Genomic DNA, 12,549 nt, shown 5'->3' on the forward strand with positions numbered 1-12,549 from the left:
GTATAAAAGTAAATTATTGTATTTTTGTCTTCTTTATTTCCTACCTAATTTAAAAGACAAATGGATAAAAATAATAATAAATCCACATTAATGGGAACATAAGAATATAATTATATATAAGAATGTAATTTGTGATAACATATAGGAGAGTGGAGCTTTGAAAGAGCAAAGTTTTGTATGCTACTGAAGCTAAGCTTGTATTCAAGTAGATTGTTATAAATTTGGGATGTTAGTTGAAATCTACCTGGCAACCAGTAAAAAAAAAAAATGTTAATGTACATAAAAATAAATAAGAAGGGAATCAATAGTATGCTATTAAGTATCAATTAAACACAAAGGAAGGCAAGTAATGGAGGAGACAGAGAACAAAAGACAAACAATATAAATCTCAAACTGGCAGAAATAAGCCATTCCTTTTCAATAATCACTTTAAATATAAATGAAGTAAACTCTCCAATCAAAATGCAGAGATTGGCAGAATGCATTAAAAAATGTGATCCAACTATATATTGCCTACAAAAGATTCACTTTTGACTCAAAGATCAAAAAGATTGAAAATAAAAGGATGAAAAAAGATTTTCCACATAAATAGTAACCAACGGAGAGCTGGAGTGAATATAACTACATCAGATGAAATAAACTTTAAGACAAAAACTCTAACAAGAGACAAAGAACAATGTTATAAGCTAGAAAAAAAGTCAATCCATCAAGAAGATAAACAATAATTATACATAAACATACATGCACCTTACACCAGAGCCACAAAATAGATGAAGCAAAAACTGATAGAACATGATAGAAATAGACAATTCTACAATATAGTTGAGGACTTTAATATCCCACTTTTGATAATGTTTTGAACTAGGAAGAAGACCAATAAGAAAATACAGGATTTGAACAAAAGGTAAGACAAATATAGAACATTCTGCTCAACGACATCAGAGTACATATTCTCAAGTGCACATGAAACATTCTTTAGGATAGATCACACATTAGGCCACAAAACAAATTTCAATAAATCTTAAAAGACTGAAGTCATACAAGTATCTTCTCCCAACTACAACAGCATGGAGTTAGAAATCAGTAACAGAAGAAAAAAATGGAAAATTCATAAATATGTGGAATTATAGAACACAATTTTAAACACGCAGTGGGTTACAGAAGAAATCATAAGAGAAATTAGAAAATACAGATGAATGAAAATGAAAACATGACATGCTAACACAAAGAATGGGGATCCAGTGAAAGCAGTGCTCAGATGGAAACTTATAGCAGTAAAAACCTACATTAAAAAAGAACGAAGATCTCACATCGGTGACTTTTAAATCAGTAATTTCATACCTTAAAGAACTGGAAAAAGAAGGGCAAACTAAACCAGTGCTAGCAGAAAGAAGGAAAGAATAAGAGTAGAGAGTAGACAGACGAAATAGAGAATAGACAGAGTGTCAATGAAATCAAAAGGTGGTTCCAGGAAAAAAACAACAAAACTGTCCCTTTAGCTGAAATGACAAAGGAAAAAAGAGAAGAGGAAGCCTTTTGACTATACCCAACTGAGATTACCAGTTAAGCACCTTTGAGGATCATTCTGATAGGAATCTTCTTAATTAAACCTATAAACTCGATGGTGTCTGGACTATAAAGTGAGACTGTCCCTCTGGACCTGAGGACAGTGTGACAGATAAACTTTGGAGCAAAAGAAGGAAGACCTGTATTATAACCCCACTATTGGTGACCAACTGGCTGTGTGTCCCTGGTCAAGTCATTTAACTTTTCTAGATACTCTCCTCCCAATCTATAAAACTGGATAGAGGATGGAGTTGGATTATATGTTAAGGCTTCTTCCAGATGTAAGATTGCCATGATCTTATACAAGAAAATTAACATTGAATGGTTGCCCAATTTACTCAAAGCTTTTAAATCAGTGTATGGACTAATTTTAATCTAATAGAAAAAAGTCTAGGACATGCTCTCACCTAGGATGGGATAGGCTCATAATAACACATTTCATATTATTTAACTTATACTAGCTGTAACCTCTACCATCTTATCAATAACATTAATGTAGAAACCAAATCCTGGTCTCTTTTAGGAAGTGACCAAAACAAAATACAAACGGAATGGCCCCCATCCCATGTAAGCAGTGTACCCACCTTTCACTTTCATTGTTGCCCAGAAATGTTCCAAACTGTGAGGCATATGCATGCTCAAAGAGCATGATGAGGAAATTCTCATTAAATTCAAAAGAACAAGGAAATTGACGAAGTATCTGCCACACACAGTCCAAGAAGAGAAGAAATACAGGTGACTCCCACTTCTGCTTACTATTACAATAGGCTGACTGTGCACAGCGCTGCTGGAACGGGTGACCAGCCTAAGACAGAAGATGGAAATGTGACAGTCATGGCCTAGTGAGAGCACATTACAGCACATTCTATTACCATTATTTCACACAGTTGCAACAAAACTCTTATTGAAGGGAACACCATATAATTTGGATGGCTGCTGTTTAATCATTTCAATTGATTTTAATTAATAAATTTAAACAATTTTCAGTAACTAAGGAAAAAAACCATGACTTCCAAATATTTAACAAGGCTGTGCAGTTAAGGCGTAACCATAAGAACTACAATTATGCTAGGTGAATTCTATAAAGTAAAATTTTCTAGGTCTGTAATTTCTAGCAAAGTCAAAGAATATATGGTCTTCAGGGACCACACAAAAGACAGCTACCACCTTTTCTCTATCCAAAGTGTGGCAGATTGTTGTAAACTATGTAAGCCTCACCCATAAATGGAAATAAATATGGGTTTCTCACACACAAACTTTATAAAGTCACTCCTGATACTGAATACTTAATTACATGTGAAAAAAAATTCTTTAGGAATACTTTTGTATTAGAGATAAAATTGTCCCTACTTCCCTCTTCTCTCAAAAAAAGAACTGGAAGAGTCTGACCTCTACTGACTAAAGTAAATTTAAGAATCATTTGGCTCTTTGGCTCACCCAGAACCTGAGTATTGACCTTAACCCAAATCATACCCTTCTAGGTATTTCACACACTTGCTTTTATCTTTAGATCCTTATACTACCTTACCTGACAAAGAAAATGTCATGAACATTTTCCACTAGCTAATGGTGTTTTGATACCCATTGGAATGGTAATATATAAGTATGTAAATCATATTCCCTTATTTGTTTGCTATGCATCATGAATGTCGCTGAAGAGATTTTTACCAAATATTTGGGATGGTCTCACTTGAACAGAGATACAGGTCAGTTGTGAGGCAGGTGAATATGGTATACGTAAGAGCATTAACACATAATAAATCTAAATTTTAACTACAAGGGCCAGAAATGATTTTTCTCCAGAGATGCTTCTACTTTTAAGATCTATCTAAACATTTGTTCTTAATCACATTTACTAAATTACATAGTGTATATACATTTATAAGTTAATCTCTGACTTAAAGGATTTCAATCTATTTCATGAAGCCTTTATTTCAGTTGTCATTCAGCATTACGTGATTGCACTGTGCTGTGTCCTAGGGATAAAAGAGAAACAGGACATGGTTCCCTGACCTCAAAGGAATCACTTAATTTGGATGTAGTTTCAGGACTAAGGCATGAAGACAATGGATCGATTTTATCTGTGATGAAGGTTAAGGTCCCAAGACTGCATGAGAGCAGCGACATTTAGTTGTATCTTAAAGCATAAGAAGGATTTCACCTGGTGAGGCAAGAGGATAAGGTGAAGCCAGACAAGCAACAGGCAGAAAGTGCTAGAGCACATGCCTTATAATTACAAGTCCTCACACCCCCTTCCTGGTTTTGATGTTTTTTTTCCTCTCTAGCAGAGACTGTTTCACATTTTTTGTTATTTCCCCTATAGGTAACAAAGTATAACTAATAAGAGTTTGTTAAGGGAATGAAATACCAAGTGAGCAATACAAGCAGAGAGGCACAAAAATTGAGATGCAGTGAGGATATATAAACATTTACTGAGAGGATTAACTGCTCCCAGAAAATTAAACATACAGGTTAAACATTTTAATCAATCAAAATTTCACAAATTCTATCCATTCCTGCAAACTGGGATCACATCAATTATTAGCAGTTTCTGTGCATACGAAGTAGATTTTCTCACCTGCAGCCACTCTCTTTCTATCAGGGCCTCAAAACCACGGATGGTCCTGCTTCTCGGTTCCAAGATGATCTGGGCCAGGGAGGTAACCTGAAGTGTGGAATCAGTTCCTTCTGTTCCATGAATCAATATGGATGCCCCTTCCCTGATAGGAAAATCCAGAGTACAAAATGGGATACTCCTAACATGATCAGTCAACTCTATTAATAACATTTATTAAGTACAGTATTTCAAACTCATGCATTCTGCTCTGTCCAGTAGGGTTTAGAGGAAAAATAAGGCACATGTAGAGTTTCTCTTAGGGAAAAAACCCTAACATACACTTAAAAGTTATTTTTCTCTATCTTTCTGATGCTGATTCTACCTTTCTACCATCAGCTGACTATATAAGGATGCCTTCATTTCTTGTAATGTAATGGATCTAGGAAAACAATAGCTAAACCACACTTTCTGAAACATGAAAACAAGAAGAAACATAAAACTGTCAATCTAGGAAGTCAGTGGCAATGGTACTACTATATCATGATACTTAGGAGGAGTCTGGGACTCCATTATTCTAAAAACAGTTGAAGGAAACCCCAAAAACTAAATTAAGCACATCTTCTCCCCTTCCCTTCTTCCAACTCTTATATTGAAAGGACAGTGAAGAAGATTTTAAGACAACAGAAAATAACCTCACCACTTTCCCATAAGAATTTCAAGTTTGGTGACTACTATTAATTCTTTCCCCATGTGTCTATATCCTTTAGGTAGCTATAACAAAAGGTAATTTCTTAGTATTTCCACTTTTATTACAAACATTTTCTCATGTTTCCATATTACCTTTAGAAGCATTGTATTAATGGTTATATAATATTCTATTAGGTGATCAACTACAATTTACTTAAGTGAGAATTAGACATTTAGGTCATTGCCAATTTTTATCAGACTGGAGATGATGTACTTAGCTTTTTGTCTCTTGTTGAATTATTTGAGTTTTTAATTTTGAAAATAAGACTCCCTGTCATTCACCTATGGTTAGGTTAACAGCCTCATCCTTAGGATAAAATCTCATGACTATGTAGAAGGGTATGAGCAAATATTTTAAGGCTTCTGATGTACATATTGAATCTATATATCTTAGTTATCTGTGGTATATTTTAAATTTAATTCAATTAATCTAAGGTCTATTTTTACATTTTGAGCAATTAATTATAAAGGCAGATTTTTATGGAGGTATATGTTTTTTTACGGCAGCCAGCTAAGTCTAAACAAAGGAGGGGGGCAGCCTGGGTGGCTCAGCGGTTTAGTGCCTGCCTTCCACCCAGGGCGTGATCCTGGAGACCCGGGATTGAGTCCCACGTCAGGCTCCCTGCATGGAGACTGCTTCTCCCTCTGCCTGTGTCTCTGCCTCTCTCTCTGTGTCTCTCATGAATAAATAAAAATAAATTAAAAATCTTAAAAATAAATAAATAAATAAATAAATAAATAAATAAATAAATAAACAAACAAACAAACAAAGGTGGGGATACTGTTCTGCATCTTAGGTTGCCTTGACCTGCAGCATCCCATTATTATGGATGCAAACCCAGATAACATGGTGATAAGTGTTCAATATCATTTGAAGTTTATAAGAAAACAGAAGCCTCTGTATTCATCATGCAAGGGGAAATCTTTTTTTAAAAAATATTTTATTTAAATTAAATTTGCCAACTTACAGTATAACACCTAGTGCTCATCCAATCAAGTGCCCTCCTTAGTGCTTGTCACCCACTTATCCAACCCCCCACCTCTTCCCCTTCTGCAATCCTTTGTTTGTTTCTCAGAGTTAGGAGTCTCTCATGGTTTGTCTTCCTCTCTAATTTAAGGGGAAATCTTTTAAACTTAGGTTAAAAAGAAACAAAACCCTTCGCATTAACATATCATTCTGTAATACTGATTTCTCTGCCAAAGTACCTCTTAACTCCTATATTTCATTAGATAAATGAGCTTCACCTAAAACAAAGAACAGTGCCAGCTTAGAAATCCCAATGCCAAGAATCTCTGCCCATTCCTGATTTTGTCATTAACTCACCACATGATCTTAAGCAACGCGTTCTATTACCAATTTCTCACTAACCATAAAAAAAATTACACATAGTTTCCTAATTTGGAAGCATTAATAAAACAAATTATAGTTTCGGGTAGCCCTGGTGGTTCAGCAGTTTGGCACTACCTTCAGCCCAGGGCATGATCCTGGAGACTGGGATTGAGTCCCACGTCTGGCTCCCTGCATGGAGCCTGCTTCTCCCTCTGCCTGTGTCTATCTCTCTCTCTATCTTTCTAATAAATAAATAAAATCTTAAAAAAAATTAAAAAAAATAAATTATAGTCTCAATGAAAAGTGCCATCCAACTATATGGTGGCAATACTTACATCTACCAATTGTTTCAGAGGAATCCCCTTCTTAATAAGGACATTCTAAGCTTCTGCAACAACTTACATCAATCCTTATGCCTCTGTTCAAGTCTTCTGCCTCAAATCTCAAGGATTAGCAACCTTCAATTGAGTGAATAAATGAAAATCACTTCATATACTTCATATCACTGCCATCAGGTTTTCTCAACTTGAGATCCTGATATAACTGCACGTATCAAGTAGTTTGTAACAAGATATCTGAGAAAGAATCATTTTACTGTGTAACAGAATTATGTATTTCCTTTCACTGGTATTTCAAAAGTAAGAAGGCAAGTTTGGCCCTCTGAGAGCAAATAAGAAAACTTCTTTTCAGTTTAAGGAAAGGAAAATAGGTAGATTCACAATTCGAGGACTTTTATAGAAATAAACACTTCCTTTAGTACTTAAAAAAGTTGTGTCATTGAAGACATATGTCTGTGTTTTATATTCATTCAACAAACATTAGTCATCAATTAAATGCCAGATTTTATATAGTACTTCATCAATAACTGAATGGCATTGATTGTCTTAATTTATACAATGATCTGAACATAAGGTATAGACGAGGCACGAACTTTAAGCCATTCTTCTTTTTTTTAAATATTTTATTTATTTATGAGAGACAGAGAGAGAGAGGCAGAGACACAGGCAGAGGGAGAAGCAGGCTCCATGCAGGGAGGCCGACGTGGGACTCAATTCCCAGGTCTCCAGGATCACACCCTGGGCCGCAGGCAGCGCTAAACCGCTGAGCCACTGGGACTGCCCAAGGCACGAACTTTTAACACAATATAAACACAGTGTGGATAAAAGCAAAGTCTGGTTAGCAGTGCATGTCCCATTCCAGAACACTAAAATACACTTTACCTGTCGATACACTGAGCAGCTAGACAAGCAGTTGTAAGAATCTCTTTGATGTGAGTCAGCCAGTTGGAAGCTTCCAATTTACCGAGCCATCTGTCCATGTTATGTGTTTGGTCATTACAAGCTTCCACAAGTTTGATCAAGCTCTCCTGAAGAATGTGATACCTTTAAAAAACAAGAAAAAGTAAAAAAGAATATAGAAAATACAATGATGAAGAGGGAACCAAACCAAAACCCGAACCTCTAATATATCCAAGAGAAAAAGTAGCTCACGTTAGTAGAAAACTATTTACCTTGCTATACAATAACTTGATGATTAAACACTGAAAAACTAATACTTAACCATGGTTGTAAAGCTGCTTAAAATGCCTGTCATGGTAAACCATTCTTCAGATGAACAGATTATACCCAATTCACACAGCTGAGTTATCTAACTAGGGAGCAGGTCAGAACATTGCCTTTTGTGACAAGTCACGAGGCACACCACTAACATCTGCAATCCTGTTCCCATGGATCTGCCAGATATGCAGTACCTTCAGGAGGGATGGCCGGGGCCAGCTCAGACCCCACTGTTTTATTAGCTCCAACCCCCACTCATCCATCCAGAAGCCCCTCTAAACCTCTAACTGCAAGCATAAACAAAAGATGCAAGTGGAGGAAACAGGATGTGAGAACAGGTGGGTGTGGGGGAAAGTAAGTCTCTAGCCTTCTGACTTAGAAAAATGTATCTGATCAGTTAGGTTTGGTGACCAGTGATCCACAAGCGGGGGAATGGACCTTGTGATGATGAAATTGCAGAGTTAACTTAGAGAAAGCATGTTATTTGACTAAAAGTCACCTTTGAGCACCCAAGATTAAGTTTTCTGCTTATCTTATAAAACACGACAGGATATCCAGAAGTTCTGACTTTAAGTTAATGTGTAGGTTCAATTGAGAACTTGTGATTTTTTGAACAGCGAAGGACCTACTCACTCTAATTTACTTCAAATAATAGTCCATTAATGTCTCCAGAATCTTTTACCTCTCAATGGATTTATGAATCCGCCTCCACTGGGGATAATGAGCTTCTTGTTCAAAGCCACCGCCTTTGGCTCTAGCTTGTTGAGCTACATTTAAAGATCGAGTATCAATGATGTAGCCTCGTTTTCCTGCCCTGAGGGTAGCATTTATCAGCTTCTCATCTTCTTTGCACCTTCTCCCATTTGTGCCAGTGAGTGGCTGACCACTTCGCATGATTACCTAGAGGCACAATGCAGTTTAAAATTTAAGAATAGCTGCTTTGAAAGTTTCTTTTCTTTTTTTTTTTTTTTAAGATTTTATTTATTTATCCACGAGAGACATAAAGAGAGAGAGGGACAGAGACATAGGCAGAGGGAGAAGCAGTCTCCATGCAGGGAGATTGACGTGGGACTCGATCTGGGTCTCCGTGATCGCACCCCGGGGTTGAAGGCGGTGCTAAACCGCTGAGCCACCGGGCCACCCGGGCCGCCTGAAAGTTACTGAAAAGAGAAATGAAGTAACTATAAAGTATGTAAAAAACGGTGTGACAGTTTGAAGATGAATTTAACCCAAAACAAAGAAATATTTCTATATATTTGCTATAGTCAATAACTGTAAAACAAATACAAGCCTTGCACTTTAACAGTTTTTCTTCATACTATCTCAAAATACTTCCACATGATATATTATAACTGCTAAAGAGATCAATATTACAATTCATTTAGCCCGTAAATTGTTTACTGGACACAGCCTTGTAGTAGAAGAATAATGGCTTACATGCCAGTAAACTTTTGCTTCAACTATATAAACAGCATTGGCAGATTTTATCAAGAATTTTTTTTTTAATCAAGAATTTTAAAGGGGTTATATGTTGGCAAATCGAACTCCAATAAAAAATATACAAAAAAATTTACAGAAAAAAATTATAAAGAGGAAAGGCACTAATTTAAAATAAAAAAGTTTATATATTCTTTGAGAATCATTTTAAATCTTGAAAGCTGTTTATCTATTATTTATTCTCCTATGGCTCTCTTTTATCCTTTTCAGTATTTCAAGACTTAAAAACTTATTTCCAAAGACCATCAACTATATATTTTGAAAGGCCTGATTTTGAAACTTTTCTCAAGAAATTAGTATTATATTGATCTCTTCCCTGGTGAATGGTTAAGAGTTATTTCCATTTCACCTTATAACATATGCTGTTACCTTAACTACCTTGAAATTTAACATGATCAAGAAAGGTCATCCAGATGATGACAACAGCTAACTTCCAGACTGTGCTAATCATGTGATTGATACACAGTACATTTAATATCAGTTTCTAAAATGCTTTGTGATGAACCCTAATTAACAGAAACACAGCTGAGCAAATGGGATGGATGACCTGATGCCAAAGGAGCAAATTTTTAGAAATATTTTTATCCTAAATATCTATGCTTGACTTATTATCTTGGGGAAAAAAGGAAATGAAATAGGACTATAACTTACCCACTAATTTTCTACTAGTTTCAAAATGAGAAGCAGAGTTATTGACTGAGAGAAAATAAGAGGGCAGAAACGGATTTAGAAAATATTTAGGGGGGCTCTGGGTGATTCAGTCAGATGGGCGTCCAACTCTTGATATTGGTTCATGTCATGATCTCAGATCAAGCCCCATGTCAGGCTCCATGCTCCTACTTAGGATTCTCTCCCTCTGCTCTAACCCCTATCCCTCCCACTCATGTTCTCTCTCTCTCTCTCAGAAAAAAGGGAAAATATTTAGAAACATAGATACAGCAAGTGTTTGCCTGATCAATTACTGACTCCTGTGTTTACTAAAGTTGTAACCAATAATGTGTCACTCTTCTCCCTTTCGAAAATAAAAATGTCTGCTCAATTTACCTTTACAGGGAAATCTGGTAAAGATAATTAAAATAAAGTATTTAATTTATTATTCAACCATTATTCTGGTTGAAGAAACTTTTCTACCTAACAGTGTTATTTCAAGTATCAAATGAACATTAGTTCCTTTTGTATTGAGTTCTGAAGTTAAGCCTATCTAGCCTTTCTAATTTTGAGCAGCATCACGAAAAGAATTCAAATCATATCCTAATCACATAAAAACACACTAGTCCTGATTCCCGGGAAGCTCAGCGGTTTAGTGCCGCCTTCAGCCCAGGGCGTGACCCTAAAGGCCCCAGGATCGAGTCCCACATCAGGCTCTCTGCATGGAGCCTGCTTCTCCCTCTGCCTGTGTCTCTGCCTCTCTCTATCTCTCTGTGTTCTCATAAATAAATAAAATCTTAAAAAAATAATAATAATAATAAAAGCAATTAATGCAAGAGATTCAGTATTTAAAAAAAACAAAAACAAAAACACACTAGTCCTGATTCCCTAAAGTTTAAAAGAAGGAAGTCCTAGCAGGAGAGACTAATCACACTGATGAACAAGTACACAGAAAAGGGAACATTTCTAAGAACTGCAAACCAAGGCTTTCAGTGGATCAAGCAGCAGTACTATACACTTACCATTCCATTTTTTTTATGATAATAGCTGAGTACTGGGAAGCGTCCTCCATGTCGAAATGTAGCGACCTTACGAAGAGCTTCATCATCAATGGATTTGGGAACTATGACAATTGGTGGGTAAGAAGGGCAGACAGCAAATTCCTTATTGACATAGCTTAACCTCCATTCACTGGTCTGAAAAACACAAAATACTTCAACACTAAGCAAGTATCTCTGTCACAAAATAATCTGAAAAGTTTAAAGGACCTTAGAGATTAACTTTCATACAATGAAGAAGCCATCTCTCAGGAATTTATTATAAGGATACCTAACCCACACTTAAAGGAGTTCTATTCTTCAGTCAGCTTCCTGCTATGCTAGGGATCGTCCATTCCTAGAAAGTGCTTCCTTAAATTGGACAAATTGTGGTTCTATAACTTCCTCTATTGTTTTTACTGTAATTTCAGCATAAGTTCCTATTGCACATGGTATCCTACTAAATATGTGAAAGACAGTTGTTTTCCCCTTTGTGTCCTATTCTCCAGGTTAAATATATTACATATATCCATGATCGTCAAGGCTGACATCATCCCATTCATCCTTCTTTTTTGGGTACCATTTACTTTATTTTTGGTACTCTTCAGGATAGCCACAGGAAGACTGTAATAATCTAGATAATGCTTTGCAAGAATAGATGAAACAAGAACTACTACCTACATCAAATCCCTGTTCCTTTATGTTATTCAAAAAAAGGAAAATGTAGGGGTGGCTCAGTGGTTGAATGTCTGCCTTTGGCTCAGGTTGTGATCCTGAGTCCTGGGATCAAGTCCTGCATCAGGCTCCCAATGGGAGCCTGTTTATCCCTCTCTGTATGTCTCTCATGAATAAATGAATAAAATCTTTAAAAAAAAAAAAAAGGAAAATGTAGAAAGACTGGTAATATCTTTCTTAAAACAATAATGACTTAATACTAAAAAAATAGTTAAGCAATCAATGAAATAATTTCTAACTATACTAAGGATTAAAAGAATACCATAAAAAATTATCCAATGACAACTTATTTCAGACCTCAAAAATAAAAACCCCTTGAAAACCATAGAAAGCTAGTTACAGTTAAAAAATAAATAAACTTTTGCATGTGCAAATTTTGATATGTTCTGATAAATGAGAGTTAGCCTAACATACTGGTCATGGGTTCCAGTACCAGGAAGATAAAAACTGAAGTATGTTCAAAGTACTATAGAAAAAGTGAATTTTTAAAAATTAATTAATTTTAAAAGAGATTTTTTTAAAACCCTTTACATGATACAATATATTTTTAAATTAAAACATTTTTGCTTTTCAAAGAAAGTTACTCTTTACCAATTTTAAAGACAGTTTCTAAAAGATTTATTATTTAAAAAAACAATTTGCCTGTTTACTGTTCACCTACATCTCCTAATTCCCTTTCCCTAGAGGCAACCATTTTCAACTCCTTTAGCTTTTCATTTCTGGTGCTTACCTCCAAATTTTTAAATAACATGATTTTACTGTTACTTCTTGAATTTCACTATTAGGCATTACTTATTGATTTCCTACTCTGGAGAATGATAGGATTGTTCACCGACCTGCAAGGCCACTTTCTGGCATATATTAAGTTTTCATACA

The 12,549-nt window shown here is 35.5% G+C and overlaps 1 protein-coding gene across 2 annotated transcripts in view; it reads right to left on the minus strand.

Annotated features, from left to right (window-relative positions):
• The window catches only part of MTMR9 (myotubularin related protein 9), a 51,039-nt gene that overhangs the window by 16,245 nt on the left and 22,245 nt on the right, over positions 1–12,549 (minus strand). For both annotated transcript variants that reach the window (XM_077868637.1, XM_077868638.1), the window contains 5 exons: positions 10,924–11,097; positions 8,439–8,656; positions 7,421–7,582; positions 4,145–4,286; positions 2,151–2,371 (listed from right to left, as the gene is read on the minus strand). In XM_077868637.1, coding sequence (XP_077724763.1) covers positions 2,151–2,371; positions 4,145–4,286; positions 7,421–7,582; positions 8,439–8,656; positions 10,924–11,097 — 917 coding nt within the window. The remainder of the gene's footprint in view (positions 1–2,150; positions 2,372–4,144; positions 4,287–7,420; positions 7,583–8,438; positions 8,657–10,923; positions 11,098–12,549) is intronic.

This window comes from Canis aureus, chromosome 24 (assembly GCF_053574225.1).
Source record: "Canis aureus isolate CA01 chromosome 24, VMU_Caureus_v.1.0, whole genome shotgun sequence".
In the NCBI taxonomy this organism is placed as follows: domain Eukaryota; kingdom Metazoa; phylum Chordata; class Mammalia; order Carnivora; family Canidae; genus Canis; species Canis aureus.